We start from the raw sequence: 18,976 nt of genomic DNA on the forward strand, positions 1-18,976 counted from the left end.
AAATAAATAAAAATAAACGTATGATGTGCATATAAAATGGCAAGTGCATTTTCTAGCAGCTTTTTAAATTTAAGTGAATAAAATGTGGGCCAGAAAGCATACGATTTAATGTTCAAGTGTATAAAGTGTCAAGTGCATTTCCTAGCAGCAAGCTAAAAAGTGAGTAAGATTAAAATGATTTTGGCCAGAAACACCCTCAATTTAATGTCCATTCATTATTGCAACAGCCCTAGGGTATGTACTATTTTTTAGTCTATTTTAGTCTATTACTATTCTGTTTGTTTTGCCTTTTGGTCCTGTATCGTCTCCCCGAAGGTAACATTTGAAATAGATGATATGCTGGATGGGATGAGTCCTTCAGGATGCTGTGTGCTTTGCTACAGCAGCAGGCCTTAAACAACTCCTCTAGGGAGGGAAGAGTGCAGCCAATGATTTTGTGCGCTGTGTTGACAAGCCTTTGGAGAGCAGCTTTTTCCTGGGCAGTGCAACTGGCATACCATTGATACAAATTTTCTTTAATGAAAAAAATATATAACAAACTCGATTAATGTAACCATTTTGAAGAAAATGGCATTTTTTTACTATAGCTTTTAAACCTAGGGCACCGCCATCTTGGAATGTCGCTGTGTCTGACGTCACGGGGTTCGTTCCGTTCCCTCAGCTGAACAGATACAGTTGAAGTAATGGATTGAACATGGAGACTTGAAAGCTATAGTAAACAAAGTAAACTATGAGCTAAAATTACATTAATTGAGTTTTTTTAATAGATTTTCTTTAAAGTGGAAACCAATGTACAAAATAATGTAAACTTGCCTCTCTTCCACTGTAATCATCTGGGGTCTGAGGATGTTTTGGGGGACTGGAGATGTTCTGATGTGCCCTGACATTTTTTTTTTCATTTGCTTATAAACACATAAGTAAGATTGACACAAATAAGACACCAATAAAAGAATGTATATGCGTAGTTAGTGAGAAACTAACATTTGGAACACACTGAAATACACACAGAATATTTGTTCACAAGACTTTTGAGAACTGGATCTTGTAGCTTACAGTTTTTGCTTCAAAACGTCAATCAAAAAATCATCTTGTTTACTTGCTTACAGAAAACTATATATTGATTAAATTTTTCTAAGACATTGAAAAGAGGAGGACAATAGGTTAAAAACATTTATTTTAAGTTTATTGTGCATATATTTAGCTACAACACAAAATAACCAGCCTTTAATAGTAAAAAAATTATTTATTTGTTCATTTTTTTATATAATCACACCTCATGAAAGCATTTTGCTAAACACTTTGATTGACATTCTCCCACATATGTCATCAGAGGAGGGAAGCTCCACCCATTAGTCATGATCTCTCCCTCATTTCCATAGGACGTTAGTCTTGTTTTTGAACCTGCCACTATGCTGATTCACAGGCATGTGTAGCTCCGCCCTTTTGAAAAGAGCACAATCTCATTTGAATTTAAAGTGACAGTCACCAAAATGACACAAATAGGATCAAAGCCTAAAAGGTGCAGTTTCAAAGTGTTAGAAACATGGTATTTTTAGCTGAAATTTCCCATTCTAAGGACATCAGAGACGAATGTTACATCTTGTACAAAGGGGCATAATAGATCCCCTTTAAATTGTAAAGATGTATCACATTACTTTACTATATATTTTTCCAATTGGAAATTCAGCTTTGTTATTCCAGACGTCGGATTGTTTGTGTGTGTTCTCTGTATCCTCTAAAGCCCTGTACATGTATGTGCTCTTCTTGCAGCCGCCAAGCTCCATCACTACCATTGTGGTTCAGATCCAGTGCACCAATGAGCTGGTGGGAACGGTTATTCTGCATGAAGTACGGATAGTGGTGAGGGACAGAAATGACAACACGCCTCGTTTCCAGCAGCCTCGTTACTATGTATCAGTTAATGAGGTGAGGCTAATCACTGATGCACTGCACTTTCAATTAAATGTGCATAATATGTCAATGTTCAATGAGACACCAGAACAACTGGACACATTTCACAAACTGTGCATTGTAAAACAAAGGATCTGTGGTGGTTATTGCACTTACTGTAACAATTCAGTTTGATTCATTATTACTATTTTTTTTAATAATTTTCTACATCCAGGTCCTAAATTTAACACTCATCATGCCCTAAATACCCTAGTTATTTAGTTTTCTACTTTCTATTAAAGTTCCTTTTAATGTTGGCATCATCTCTTTGTATGTGTTGTCCTTGAGGTCCTCGGTGGTTGGCATCATCTCTTCACAGGTATTGGATCACATCAATGGCACTGCACAATCTCTAGTGGCCTCGGGATGAGTATCCCCGGGTGGAAATAGAGAAAAAAGAAAACAATTAGCGTAGCTGCTGTTTATAATGAATTGGAACAAGATATATTAAATATCAATGCAAAATTAAGTGCAATAAATGAAAATAGCAGGTATATAGACAAACACAGAAACAAATATATAAACATATAAGTATGTCTAATAAAATGCCTGGTGCATTAAGACAGGAGGAGTGTGTCCTACAGTTTGCCGTCAAGCCCACTCACCTGTATGGAGCACGCTCAGGCATCACACCGTAATGAAATGCATTGTGCTTATGCTTTACAAAAAAAAATAGGTCTTTAATCTAGTTTTGAACTGAGAGAGTGTGTCTGAGCCTTGAACATTATCAGGAACGCTATTCCAGAGTTTAGGAACCACATATGAGAAGGCTCAACCTCCTTTAGTAGACTTTGCTATTCTGGGTACTACCTGAAGCCCTGAGTTTTGAGACCTTATGCCTCATTCAGACTAGCAGCGACTTTGTAGCTGCATGTCACTCTGGGTGGCAACCTGCTGCAAACGCAGGTCTTTGAGCTCGAATACAACCGGCTTCTGAACGAGCTGAGAGAAGATCACATGAGCTCTACTGGTGCTCCTATTGGCGGTCACTCAAGAAAGTTGTTCTTCATTTGCATAAATTTGAAGGATTCCCAACTTTGTCGCATCGCTCGACACACCCACCTGATTGCTGACGGTCGCTGTAGCTCGCATTGATGGGGGTTCGCGTAAGTCACTCGCTCACCATTGAAATGAATGGCCGCTTGATGCTTTGCCACTGCGAGTCGCTTGTAGTGTGAATGAAGCTTTAAAGAGCTGAATTCCTCCCTAGAATTAAGATAATGATATGTGACCCTGGACCGCAAAATCAGTAATAAGTGTAAAGTATTTGACATTTTGACTTTAGTGGATTTTAGAAAAAGTGCTGTTTATGGGTGTATGGTTTGTTAGGATAGGACATTAATTGACAGTGATACAACTATTTGAAGATCTGGAATTTGAGGCTGCAAAAACATCAAAATATTGAGAAAATCCCCTTTAAAGCTGTCTAAATGAAGTCCTGAGCAAAGCAGATTACTAATAAATCTGAGGTTTGATATATCTATGGTATACTTCTTGGAACATGATCTTTACTTAATATTCCAATGAGTTTGGGATTAAATAAAAATCTATCATTTTGACACCTAAATATACTGTGCAACATGAGATTGGTTTGTGTGTTAAGACTGATTTATACTTTTGCCTATACTTTTCGCAGACACAGAAGATGAAAAATAATGCTCAGCCATCACTGAAAATTGTTATTATAATTTATATATATATATATATATATATATATATATATAAAAACATCTCAAAATATTACTATAGTGTTCTCAATCAAATAAAGACAGCCTTAGTGTGCTTTTATTATTATTCGGCAACAACACAGGCAAGAAAACTATGCTGAGAATGTAGAGCTGACATATAAAGTCATTGTATAGTCTGTTGACAAGCTCCATCGCTTATTCAGATAAATACATATGCAATACATATACAAAATACTGTGAAACATGAGATTTGTTTGTATGTTAAGACTGATTTATACTTTTGCCTGGTGCCACTTCGCAGATATCTGCTGACTGTGCGCGCACCTCACAAAACCGACGAGGCTTTTAAACTTGATGCATTCGCCTTTGAGATATTCTTTAAAACCCCAGGGGGAGGTCAAAACACACCATAAAGTCAAACAGATAAACATAGAAGTAGGAAGTTTCTGTATCTACATCATATCAATATTATCATTCAAGATTTTTCAACTAATTATTTGTATTATTTTTATAATTTGTTTAATTATTAGTTTTTAATTAGTTAATAATTAGTTTTTATAACAATTCAAATCAAAGCATCACTTGCTTTTGGTCATATCTCTAACAGTTCTACCTACTAAAGTTAAACATCAATGACTACAGAACATAGGGTGCTGTACCAACATATTTTTTATTACAGCAAAAATAAAAGCCAAAAAAGGACAATAACAAAAAAAAAGTGACCTTTTCATTAGGTTTAGCCTACTCCACAATTCACACATTATTGTCTGGCTAGTTTGTGTCCTCTGCTTATACAGTATGTCAAGGCAATAATGGTCCAACATTCCTGACCATTAAAACCAATAAAGCCTAGAAAAATAGAGCATCAGTATATTGTAAACCGATAGGTTCAAATATTCCTGTCCAGTTATCAAAGAAATAATTGTGTTATTCCTTTTACATTTTTTAACTATTATATTGTTTTAATTTCAAATTTGTAATATATACATCAGTGTAAAATCTATGGTGGAAAAATATATTCTTTAATTCTTTAATTGTCTACTAAAACCACATGAGTCTCCACTTTTTCCATGACCTCTATTTTTGGTTTTAACAAACTTATCCCTCAAGTTCTTATAGTCTTTTTAACAAAAAATATATTGGTGATTCTAAATATGTAATGTAATCGTAATGTTGGCAAATAGTTTTGGAGAATTATAATGTTCCACTATTCAGACAGAATCCCCAACCACACTGCCTGAGAGGCGTTTCAAAAATGGCTGCGGAGTGATATGTCTTCCCTTAAAGGGACTTTGGATAAAGTAATATATCGTTATACATTACTCAAGTTTTTATGTCAAGTAAATTTCATTTAAAAGATGTTCTTTTGTTTTGGTTTTAGAAATTAAATTCTCAACATTAAGAGGAACATCAATTCAGGAATATGTGACACAGAAGACTAAAAATAATGCTCAGCCATCACTGAAAATTGTTATTATAATTTATATATATACAAAAACATCTCAAAATATTACTATAGTGTTCTCAATCAAATAAAAACAGCCTTAGTGTGCTTTTATTATTATTTGGCAACAACACAGGCAAGAAAACTATGCTGAGAATGTAAAGCTGACATATAAAGGCATTGTATAGTCTGTTGGCAAGCTCCATCGCTTATTCAGATCTAAAATAGCCCCTTTTGGCATCAGTTTAGAATTATGCTTAAAAGTAAGCACACACACACATACACGCACACACATGCTTGACCCTCCTCTCCACAAGTAGAGATATGAGGGCTATTTTTAACCGTAATGGCTTTCATTTATTTGGAATATGTTTGAATATCTTCCGCGAGCGCATACGTGTTGAGGGTGTGTAAAAACCTGATGTCTTTGTGCTTGTCAGTCTCTCTCCTCTCCTTGAAGTCAAATATGCCGTCATCATTTTCTTTCTGCCTTTCTCCTGCTGCACATGCAAAAATGGCTTTATAAAGCACAGGCCTGGTTTCTCCCAAAAAAAATTTCCGCATTTCTGTCAGTTGGTTCCATCACACTAATATGCTGATAACTCACTAAAATCAGTTTACTGAAACAACACACTGACCAGATTTACAAGCTACCCAAAAACCTGTCAGTGCAGGCAAAGCATGTTCACAATAAAGCTCTTTAATTGGAGGTAGTGCATATCTAACTTTGAGTATTTGATTTGGTATAGATGGCTGGTATTGTGTTGTATTTGGACTGTAACACTTATTTCTGCTGCACAAGATGAGAACACGTTTAATATAATGAGTAATAATAAGTTTGTGACTTGTTCTTGTGATAATTTAATTCAAATTTATTTATATCCGCTTGTTAAGCCATGAAAAGGCCCACACGGAATCTGAGCATGCACAGATTTATAGCCCATCACTGAGTATCACTATGTATTTACTTGTGTAAATGTGTGTAAATTTTATTTACTCATTTATTATATTTATTTAAATTAATTTCTATTAAATTATGATATAATAATAGTAATATTAAAGTTTTCCTATGATTTATGTACAATACAGTTTGTAAAGTAATATTTTCTGTTGTTTAGTAGATATATTATATGAGAGACTTGCTTTGTTTACCAAATAATTGGATCTAATTGGATTTGCATTGTAAACATTAAATAAAAGATAAAAATGTATTATGTTTTATTTCATATATTCAGTTTTTAGTTTTGATACTCCTAAAATAATTCTGCACAAATCTGCAGATTTTTTACAAAATTCTCCGCAGAAATAGCTAAAATTTTTTGCAGATTCTGTCTGGCCCTAGTCATGATGTATGTAATAATGTTTCTGGGTTCAAGTCAATATCGATTTGAATTGTAAAAATATTTGATACATAGTTTGATAGAGCGCTTGTGTCATGATTACCAGCGATCTCTAACCACCAGAGGTCGCTGGTAAGCACTCACCCTCACAATAACTTATGGACTACAAATCCGCCATTCATGGACTACATTTTCATACATGCACTCCGTTCCACAAACACACATGCTTCCTCATTTTCACTGATTACACTTGCACCAGCTGAGGATTGTCAGAGACTGATTACACACACTATTTAAACCACACACACTCTCACTTCCATTGCCGAGTCTTGTTTTACTGTATAGTGACAATTCAACGCGTTTCCTTAGTCTTGTTTCTCCGTGTGTTTACCCTAGCCTTGTTTACCTTGTTATCCTTGTCTGCCGCCTGCCTTCCGACCTCTCGCCTGTGTTTTGATTACGATTCTGGACTGCCTTTATACATCTGTTTGCATCTGTGTTGACCATTGCCTCCCTGACATCAAATAAACCTGCACGTGGATCCTAACCTCAGTTGTCTCTGTCACTCCCCGTGTTACAGCTTGGATCCATAAGCTGATTTGTGTGACGTCACACTTAACAAGCGGATATCACTTTTCCCAATAATTACTGTTCAAAGTAGCTTTGCAAATGGTGCACGTAATTACATTACAGTCATTGTTAGAAAGTTAAGCTGTTGTGCATATAGGGTGGACAGTATATGAATAGTGTCTTTTGAAATTTTCTTCTAAAATTGGCTTCTTTTTTCCTGTGTGTACAGTGGCTCAGTAGTTTCACTTTTAAGGCAAAGAATAGGCTCTTTTCATTGCCTTTTTCAAGAGTTCACCCTTAGATATGCTTGGTGTTAATAGCAAGTTTGGCATTCTGTTCTGGGAGAGAAACCTGAGCTCTGAGATAATTGAGCCCAGAGCTCCTGCCTGGTCAATAAGCAAATAAAGAGGGTCTTAGATCAGGTAGGTCTCGAGAGCTCCCCCTGGAAAAGGGAGGAAAAGGAGATAGGGTGTAAGGGGGGATTCTTCCAACATGAAGATAAGGCAGTAGGGTGAAATTGGTCTATTTTTTTTGTAAGTTTGGATGAATCTGATTGGATTACTACTGATTAAGGATGAGAGGCCATATCACGTGCTCCTCTCGAAATTAGTTTTTAAAACTTCACAAAATGATAGAACTGAACATAAACATCAAAATTTAGATGGCGCTTAAAAGTTTTTGCATCTGAACCCATAGAGGAGTGGAAAAATATTTGTTTTACTGATGTTTGTCACACTTTAATGTTTCAGATAATCAAACAGATGTAAATAGTAGTCAATGAAAACCCAAGTGAACACATCATGCAGTTTGTTGAATGGAGGTTGTTATTATTAAAGGAAAACAAAACCAAAAATAACATAGCCCTGTGTGAAAAAGTGTTTGCCCGTTAAAACATAGCTTAACTGTGGTTTATCACACCTGAGTTCAATTCCTCTAGCCACACCCAGGCCTGGTTACTGCCACACCTGTTCACAATTAAGAAATTGCTTGAATAGGACAAGCCTGACAAAGTGAAGTAGACCAAAAGATCCTCTATAGCTAGACATTATGCTGAGATGCAAAGAAATTCAGAAATGAATGAGAAAGAAAATTGCTTGAAATAGCTTTTTAGTTTTTTTCTTTATTATTTCCTATTTTTACTTTTTAAAACAGCCTTGAGTCCATTTTCATGGTTTAAAGCATTAAACAAAAGTGACTGTTTGAATATCAGGCGATGTGCTGTGTGTATCTGGAGGTGGATGTGATCACGAGAGTTGCTTTTGATCCAGAAGGGCTGTGTCTTGCTTCATGGGTTTTCTGGGTGATTTGGAGCCCAGAGGCAGTGCAGGCTGATACAGCATGTGTGGGAGAGAGAGAGAGAGAGAGAGAGAGAGAGAGGTTTCATGTGTGAATTTCAGACCTCAGGGATGCTCACAACGACCTCTGATTAGCACCGGATCGGCAGGTTGTTTTCCAGAAAATGTTTTTGAATTCATCTCTGGTGTGGGAAGAGTACGAAAGTGCTCAGAGTACTGTGCATTTACATTATCTAATTACACGGGACATTGCACAATTTTGGTCACAACTGAAAAAATAAATCAAGTACAGTATTTAAGAAAAACAAGTGTTTTAAAAAATGGTAGTAGCAAGACATTTTTATTTTTTATTTTGAAATTCTCTAGGAATATGAAAGTGTTGTTTTGCTTTGTAGCAAAATGCATTTGATGCATTATTAGAATGAATTTAATAAGTAGATCAATTCTAGAATAAACATAAGGAATTGAACATATAGCTAATAAAACACTTTAAAAAGTTTAAAAAATCAGTTTTTAACTTTTAATATATGTGATATAAAGATTAATACTAGCATTTATTTTGGTTACACTTTACTTGAAGAGGTGTTCATAAGATTGTCATAAAATCTTTATAATCATGACATGACACATGCCATGAATGTGAATGAGATTTTATGCATGCTTATAATAACTGTTATTAAGTGACATTTGCTCAGTCATGTCATTTTGAATGTGATAAATACATTGTTTGTTATGACAACTTGACATAAGTACATCACAACCCCTTATTATTTAACTTGTCAAAAATCTGTCATAAACATGATTGTCACGAGGCTTTTATAATTGTGTCATAAATATTTTTCACAGATTTACGACAAGTTTTGTTCTCTTGGTATTGTCAAGTTGTCTTGACAAAGACAAAATCTGGTTGGGATGTATTTGTTTATGTCAAGTTGTCATAACAAACAATGTCATCTTTGCTTTTATAATCATCTCATGATTATAAAGGTTTTATGACAGTCTTATTAACACCCTCTCAAGTAAAGCGTTGCCTTTATTTTGTGTGTGTGTGTGTGTGTGTGTTTAAAACATCTAAAATGTCACAACTGAGCGAATGACACTTAATGACTTATAAGCATGGCTAAAATCTCAATCAAATCCATTGCATGTGTCATGTCATCTTTATAAAGGTTTCATGACACTCTTATAAACAGTCCTTAATGTAAAGTGTTACCTTTATTTTTTTGTTTTGTCTTTGAAACATCTAAAATTTCATAACTGAGCGAACGACACTCAATGACTGTTGATATAAGCATGCATAAATTTCATTAAGAGTTATTGCATGTGTCATGTCATGATTATATAGGTGTCATTAAAGCATCCAAAATGCCATAACTGGGTAAAAGACACTCAATGACAAATGTTATAAGCATGCTGAAATCTCATTCACATTCATGTGTCATCTCATGATTATAAAAGTTTCATGACAGTCTTATGAACACCCCTTCAAGTAAAGTGTTACCTTTATTTTTGGTCTTTGAAGCATCTAAAATGTCACAACTGAATGACACTCTATGACAGTTGTTATAAGCATGCATAAATCTCATTAACATTCATTACATGTGTCATGTCAGGATTATAAAGGTGTCATTGAAACATCTAAAATTTCATAACAGAGCAAATGACACTCAATGACAGTTGTTATAAGCATGCTGAAATCTCATTCACATTCATGTGTCATATCTTGATTATAAAGGTTTCATGACAGTCTTATGAACACCACTTCAAGTAAATTGTTACTTTTATTTTTGGTCTTTGAAGCATCTAAAATGTCACAACTGAGTGAATGACACTCAATGACAGTTGATATAAGCATGCATAAATTTCATTAAGAGTCATTGCATGTGACGTCATGATTATAAAGGTGTCATTAAACCATCTAAAATGCCATAACTGGGTAAAAGACACTCAATGACAAATGTTATAAGCATGCTGAAATCTCATTCACATTCATGTGTCATCTCATGATTATAAAAGTTTCATGACAGTCTTATGAACACCCCTTCAAGTAAAGTGTTACCTTTATTTTTGGTCTTTGAAGCATCTAAAATGTCACAACTGAATGACACTCTATGACAGTTGTTATAAGCATGCATAAATCTCATTAACATTCATTACATGTGTCATGTCAGGATTATAAAGGCGTCATTGAAACATCTAAAATTTCATAACAGAGCAAATGACACTCAATGACAGTTGTTATAAGCATGCTGAAATCTCATTCACATTCATGTGTCATATCTTGATTATAAAGGTTTCATGACAGTCTTATGAACACCACTTCAAGTAAATTGTTACCTTTATTTTTGGTCTTTGAAACATCTAAAATGTCACAACTGAGCGAATGGCACCCAATGACTGTTGATATAAGCATGCATAAATTTCATTAAGAGTCATTGCATGTGTCATGTCATGATTATAAAGGTGTCATTAAACCATCTAAAATGCCATAACTGGGTAAAAGACACTCAATGACAAATGTTATAAGCATGCTGAAATCTCATTCGCATTCATCTGTCATGTCATGATTATAAAGGTTTTATAACAGTCTTATGAACACCCCTAATGTGTTACCTTTATTTTTTGTCTATGAAACATCTCGACAAACAATCTATTCATTTATTTCCTGTCGCTGGTGTTATTGCTTTCTATTACCTTCAATTATATGTAACACCACTCCACTGAATATGCCTTTTTTTATCCTAACATGTAATGAGGCATTCTGTGAAATAATAATTTGTTAAGAACAACAACAGGGGGAAAAACACCAAATGGAAATGTCACTGCAGTTGTAGAATGACCCCAGCCTGTTATTTTAATATCAGTAGTGAGTGTATTTATGTTCAGACATGATTGTTTTTCTCCCTGTGCTTCATTTTCTGTTTTGACTTCCGCTTTTTTGTTGTCTTCTCTTTGTTTTGCCTTTTCTCTCTATTTTTTTCTACCTCTTCTGTCCCTGTGTAGCCTGTCTTCGATAGATACAACAGACACACACACACACACACACACACACACACACACACACACACACACGCACGCACGCACGCACACACACACACACACACACAAAAACACACACACCATCTGGGTCACATCTGAGGACTGTCAGAGTCGCTGTATTGTTACACTCCTGTATCGCCAGGGTCTGATGTTTGTTTCATGTGTTTTTTTTTTAATAATTTTTTTTGTTTTTCGCAGCTCACTCCTGTCGGCACCACCATCTTCACCGGCTTCTCAGGAAACAATGGAGCCACGGACATTGATGATGGACCAAACGGACAGATCGAATACGCCATTCAGTACAACCCAAATGACCCGGTACTTCATTTGATCAGACAGACCTTCTGCAGTTACACTAATCTTCTTCATTGTGATAAATGATTTAGCAGTATTTCCCAAGTGCCTTCTGTTTGTGGTGTTATATTATAGGAAATACTGTGAAAAAATCCTTGCTTTGTTAAACATCAACTAGGAAATATTTGAAAAAGAGCAGGAGGGCTAATAATTTTGACTTCAACTGTATGTTTTTTTTTTTAAGTTACAATTGCTTTTAATCATGCAGTTGTAACACTCTGACTTCCTGCATTAATTTTAATTTTATAACCTTGCCTTGATTAGTAAAAATATATCAACTGTGTTATTAATTACTGTACATATCCATTTACCAGCCACTTTATTAGGTACACCTGACTAGTACTGGGTTGGACCCTATTTGTCTTCAGAACTGCCTTAAATCCTTCATGGCATAGATTCAACAAGATACTGGAAATATTCCTCTGAGATTTTGGTATAAGTTGACATGATAGCATCACGCAGTTGCTGCAGATTAGTCGGCTGCCCATCCATGATGCGAATCTCCAATTCCACCACATCTCAAAGGTGCTCTATTGGATTGAGCTCTGGTGACTGTGGAGGCCATTTGAATACAGTGAACTCATTGCTATGTTCAAGAAACTAGTCTGAGATGATTTGCTCTTTATGACATGGCGCGTTATCCTGCTGGAAGTAGTCATCAGAAGATGTGGTCAAAAAGGGATGGATATGGTCAGCAACAATACTCAGGTAGGATGTGGTGTTGACACAATGCTCAGTTGGTACTAATGGACCCAAAATGTGCCAAAAAAAAAATATCCCCCACAATATTACACCACCAGCCTGAACCGTTGATACAAGGCAGGATGGATCCATGCTTTCATGTTGTTGATGCCAAATTCTGACCCTACCATCTGAATGTCGCAGCAGAACTCAAGACTCATTAGACCAGGCAATGTTTCTCCAATCTTCTATTGTCCAATTTTGGAGCCTGTGTGAATTGCAGCCTCAGTTTCCTGTTCTTAGCTTACAGGAGTGTCACCCGATGTGGTCTTCTGCTGCTGTAGCCCATCTGCCTCAAGGTTGGATGTGTAGTGTGTTCAGAGATGCTCTTCTGCATACCTTGGTTGCAACAAGTGGTTATTTGAGTTACTGTTGCCTTTCTATCAGCTCTAACCAGTCTGGCCATTCTCCTCTGACCTCTGGCATCAACAAGGCATTTGCACCCACAGAACTGCTGCTCACTGGATATTTTCTCTTTTTTTTAACCATTCTCTGTAAACCCTAGAGATGGTTGTGCATGAAAATCCCAGTAGATCAGCAGTTTCTGAGATACTCAGAGCAGTCCGTCTGGCACCAACAACCATGCCAAGTTCAAAGTCACTTAAATCACATCTTTCTTGATGCTCGGTTTGCAGCAGATTGCGTTAACAAGTCGTTGAACAGGTGTACCTAATAAAGTGGCCGGTGAGTGTATTTATGACATATAAAAATGTGCGTAGTGTATTTCAACTGTGAGTTGTGAAGTACTAAATAAAACAAATGTCACAATTGCCACCAGTTTCCTCTATGGGACGGCGCTTAAATTAACATATCCATATATGAGAAACACTAGGCTTTATTCAGCAAAATTGAACATGCAGACTGATGTTTTATTTAAAATTTGTCTTCTTCTGTGTCCCTCTCAGATGTCAAACAGGACGGTGCGGGTTGCTGGGACGCTGTCTGGTAACATTGTTTTGGCAGAGCGGCTGAACTACGAAGAGAGAACTCGATATCTAATTATAGTCCAGGCCAATGTAAGATTATTAACACATAAATATCCTTCTCTGTCATTGGATGTTCTCTGTGTTCTTGTTCTCGTAATACATTTAAGAGGACTGTTTCAGCTTAAGCTGTTTTGACAGGCTTTTGATTACTACAGATAGTCACTCTAAAATTGTGTTAACAATAATGCTCTTATGGAAAGGCTGTCTGGGCAAGGCCTAAAGTTTGAACATTTGATCACAGAGTGTGTGGCTTTTAATTAGAAGTGCGCTTTATTTATTTATTTATTTATTTATTTATTTATTTATTTATTTATTTATTTATTTATATCTATTATTGTTATTATTATTATTGTTGTTGTTCTTCTTCTTCTTCTTCTTCTTCTTCTTCTTCTTATTATTATTATTATTATTATTATTATTATTATTATTATTATTATTTTATATCTATTTGTTTTATATTTTTTATTTTAAATTTATTTATTCATTAATTTGTTCATTTCTTTCTTTCTTTCTTTATTCATTTATTTGTTTAGCTATTTTATTATTCTATTTTATTATTTTATTTATCATTATTATTATCATCATTATTATTATTATTATTATTATTATTATTATTACTACTACTACTACTACTATTATTATTATTATTATTATTATTATTATTATTATTATTATTATTATTATTATTAATAATATATTAGTTATTTATATATTCATTTATTTAGCTATTTACTCATTTGTTCGTAATTTTTTAAATCTATTTATTTATTTATTGTTTATTTATATATTGTTTATCTATTATTATTATTATTATTATTGTTCTTCTTCTTCTTCTTCTTCTTATTATTATTATTATTATTATTATTGTTCTTCTTCTTCTTCTTCTTCTTATTATTATTATTATTATTATTATTATTATTATTATTTTATATCTATTTGTTTTATATTTATTTATTTTAAATTTATTCATTCATTTGTTTCTTTCTTTTTCTTTCTTTCTTTCTTTCTTTCTTTCTTTCTTTCTTTCTTTATTCATTTATTTATTTAGCTATTTTATTATTCAATTTTATTATTTTAATAATTATTATTATTCTATGCCACCATGCCGCCTTGAAATAATTAAAGCGATTACATTTTTCAATCATGATTAATCGCATGGCCTGTGCACATGACAGTTGGAAATACTGCACACTGGACACGCACAATTTAGTTAAAATAAAGCTATTCAGATGGCGCTCTTTGGCGCAGCAGAAATACTGTATGAACAGTGTCCTGAGTTGTAGCTGGGCGCCGTGGACAGCCGCTGACTTGCGGTGCCAGTGTGCGTACACTGATCGAAACCTAGGTTTAGAATTCTAAAATGCATGGAGCTGCATAACGCACCGCGTGCAACCCGCTTTAGCCTTTCCCAAATTTCTCTCATTGGTTAAGTGTGAGGATGACGTTCCACAAACCAATACTAATCAACCACCCAACCTCTTGTGACCTATGGCTAGGCCCACACGGAATCTGCACATGGATCTAATTGGATTTGCATTGTGAACATTAAATAAAAGTTTAAAATATTTTATTTCATATATAGGGGTTTTAGTTACGATACTCCTTAAATCATTCCACATAAATCCGCAGATTTTTCTCAGCAGAAAAATGTCTGCAGATTACCTATGTCTCCCCGGTATTTGTATTTAAAGCAACAAAGTTTCAGAATTAAAAAATAAATAAATAAAATAATTGTCTGCATTAATTAATTAATGCGTTAACATGATAATAGCATGCTAATTTGCCCAGCATTATAAATTATACTTAAAGTGAGTTTATATTTGAGAGTTTGCATTTTAATTAGTTTTGAGTTTGCAAATCTGAATTTATACTTGAAAACTGTGCATCTTTTTTTGTATTTGAGATTTTTTGCTTTTGCATGAGTTCACAACTTTGAAATCACATTAAAATCTCAATATTTAAAAATGTCGTATGAAAATTCTGCTTTCAAGCTATATTTTGTTCAATGACTCCTGTTTTATTATTGAAAACATTTGCTTCTTTAATCAAAATTACAGCCTTTTTCATTCAGCAGCATACCCCATATGATGTACTTTGTGCCCCCCTCCTCCATAATAATTCCATAAAGTCAAGCCAACCCTAAAAATAGGCATTAGGTTGTGCTAGTAATGGAAAGGTTATTGGTTCAAGGAGTGAGCGGCGTTCACTCTGAATAAATATCCCTGCTAAATAAGTACTTACTCTATAACCTTTCCGGTAGATTAAAATAATATAACCTTGAAACTTTGGTCAAGCGCTGTTGAGCCTGTTCTGTTGCCAGTTTTGCACAATGCGCTCTTTAAAATTCCAGGCAGCTCCCCATATCTGTCACTGAATAACTGGCATCCTGATTCACTTCCAAATGCATCCCTCTACCTCACACGAGCTGCATACACAACTAGCCCAAAGCCGTCTGGAACAGCGGCCCGTTGAGGTGTCCAGACCCCAGAAGGCCCTGAGCGTGTTTTCATAGAGCCAAATGACTCAAATAAATGCCTTACATCATGGCGTCTACAGCTCTCCTTGAAGAAAATCAAATCATTTCAGGATGTTAAAAATGAGGGGATGGGGTTATCACTGAGTTCTTTTCTCGTTTTTCTGAAATCTTATTGGAGGTAAAAAAAAAACAAGAATTACTGAATTACTTTTTTTAATTCTAAGAAATAAAATAAAATGCAGGCCATCTCCATATCCACCACATCCCAAAGGTGCTCTATTGGATTGAGTTCTGGTGTCTGTGGAGGCCATTTGAATACAGTGAACTCATTGCCATGTTCAAGAAACTAGTCTGAGATGGTTTGCTCTTTATGACATGGTGCGTTATCCTGCTGGAAGTAGTCATCAGATGATGGGTACGCTGTGGTCAAAAAGGGATGGATTAGCACTCAGTTGGTTATTGAATCACTTCAGTACACTGATGTCTGCTCTGTGGACTTTTGATGTTGAAAATTTAAGTTTAACAAAGTGACATTTGAGAATACCCATATTTCCAAATGTTGAGTAATACGATTGTTTGCATTTGGATTGTGAACATTATATTAAATATTTTTACTTTACTTGAATATAGACAACAAAAGCTTCTCAATTCTAAGTAGATAACATTTTACAGTGTCAGTATTAAAAATCTAATGTCATGGTGATTTTTATATTTCTCAAATGTGGAAGAACAGTATTTGTCCAGTTAGTGTGGAATAACATTATAACTCTAATTCATCATATCACTTTAAACCACTAAAGATCCGATTCCTTTATCTTAGTTTTAACACAGTAACAAAAACTTCATTTTAATATTAAGCATTTCTTTCAAGTTTATTTTTATTATTGTTATTATTAGTAGTAGTATTTATATTCATTCATTCATATTCTTTTTGGCTTAGTCCCTTTATTAATCTGGGGTTGCCATAGCAGAATGAACCGCCAACTTATCCAGCATCACTGGGAATCATCCATACACACTCATTCACACATACACTACAGACAATTTAGCTTACCCAGTTCACCTATACAACATGTTTTTGGAGAGACATGTGGGGGAAACTGGAGCACCCGGAGGAAACCCATGCCAACACAGGGAGAACATGCAAACTCCACACAGAAATGCCAACTGACCCAGCTGGGGCTCGAACCAGCGACCTTCTTCCTGTGAGGCAATTGTGCTACCCACTGTGCCACTGCGCTGCCCATTTATTTTATTTTATTTTTATTTATTTATTTATTTATTTATTTATTTATTTATTTATTTATTTATTTATTTATTTATTTATTTATTGCTGCTGTTGTTGTTTTTATTATTATTATTATTATTATTATTATTATTATTATTTAAAAACAGAAAATGCATTATAAACAATGTGCAATACCTTCTTACAGTACAGGCAACAGCAATCAATTATTAACAATATACAATAAATAAATACAACCATAAATACATACAATGCAGACATACATCATAGCTACTGGCTGCCAAATTATTAATTAATTTAAAGGTGGATTTTATATTATATTATATTATATTATATTATATTATATTATATTATATTATATTATATTATATTATATTATATTATATTATATTATATTATATTATATTATATTATATTATATCATTTGACTCTATTTTTTGAGTACTAATTTAATTACTTGTTCTATTTTCGCATTCATTTTTAATGTTTATATTGTTACAATATCCCTCATGTTTTATCTTCTACACTGTATGTAAAGGTCTGTATCTATACTAAAATGCCAACTTTCGTTTTATTTTTGTCCAGGACCGGGCTCCATATCCAGGAACGCGGCGCACAGCTACCACTACTCTGACTCTGGATGTTTTAGATGGAGATGATCTGGGCCCCATGTTTCTTCCGTGTGTGCTGGTCAACAACACGCAGGACTGTAACCCCGTCACATACCGGGTGGCTATTCCTGAGCTCACAGACCCGGTAAGAACACACACACGCAACCAAAGAGTCCTGAAGCTCTGTAGTTAAATATATAGTTACACTACTTCACACGTTATAATAAAGTGGAACCATACAATGTCATCAAACTTCATTCATTAACATATTTAGAAAAACTAAAAAAAGCTCAAATGTCAGGGTATGCTGAAACTTTTTCCAGCACACTGACAGTTAAAGCCCTTTTACTTGCTATATTCATGTAGTCAAGTTTTGATCACATTGAGGCATTCGACATTTGCATATCAAAGATAAAGTTGGATTCTAGGGTTTATGATGGATTTACTTGCACTTTCTGCTAAAAAATATATAAATATGTCAGTGTGTGGCATGGCTTGGTATAAAGCTGGAAAAATGTCTTAACTTGACTGAAACACTTCACCTGTGACCCACCTAAGGCTGGGAGAAAAGCACAGTCTGAGAAAGACTTGAGAGCTTGAGATCAGGGGATGTGCGTGAGACTGTGAACTATAAAGAAAGAAAGAAACTATGCACTGTATGCGTATTAATAATTCAGCTTCACACAGCAAGCCTATGGACCACTCACTGACAGTCTGATGTACACTACCATTCTAAAAGTTGGAGATCTGTAGGATTTTCCTTTTGGATGTTTTTAAGAGAACTCTCTTATGCTCGCTGTGTTGCGTTTTTCATGATTGTAGATATGGTAAAGACACAGTAATTTTATGAAACATTAAGTGAGTTACACTTAAACAGCGGACGGGGGAGGAGGGCAGTTGAGGAAGGGGATAAGTAAAATGAGGTGCTGGATCAGATTTCAGAAGTTCCAAATCTGGCGTGTTCCGGCACAAATTAAGCCCTGCTAATACCAATTTCAACCAAAAATATTTGGGTGATTACCAATACCAATACTGATATTGATACCAATAATGGTCAATTGTATTCAGTACTAGCTATTTCCCTTTCAGGTTGGGCACTCTGACATTGATGGCGATTCCACTTATTGTTGTTCAATGTAATGTTCCTTCAGGGAACGAGGGTTACAAGAGTAACTGAGACATTCTCTTTCAGGTTGTGAACTCCAATACTATGTTACAACAACAGTGTAGAGAATC

At 34.8% G+C, this 18,976-nt stretch overlaps 1 protein-coding gene across 1 annotated transcript in view; it reads left to right on the forward strand.

The window, feature by feature from the left end:
• pcdh15a (protocadherin-related 15a) overlaps nucleotides 1–18,976 on the forward strand; it is a 412,430-nt gene that overhangs the window by 180,802 nt on the left and 212,652 nt on the right. The window contains exons 6-10 of the mRNA XM_056471438.1: nucleotides 1,771–1,926; nucleotides 11,525–11,644; nucleotides 13,327–13,437; nucleotides 17,715–17,885; nucleotides 18,563–18,567. Coding sequence (XP_056327413.1) covers nucleotides 1,771–1,926; nucleotides 11,525–11,644; nucleotides 13,327–13,437; nucleotides 17,715–17,885; nucleotides 18,563–18,567 — 563 coding nt within the window. The remainder of the gene's footprint in view (nucleotides 1–1,770; nucleotides 1,927–11,524; nucleotides 11,645–13,326; nucleotides 13,438–17,714; nucleotides 17,886–18,562; nucleotides 18,568–18,976) is intronic.

Source organism: Danio aesculapii, chromosome 13, assembly GCF_903798145.1.
Source record: "Danio aesculapii chromosome 13, fDanAes4.1, whole genome shotgun sequence".
Lineage (NCBI taxonomy): Eukaryota > Metazoa > Chordata > Actinopteri > Cypriniformes > Danionidae > Danio > Danio aesculapii.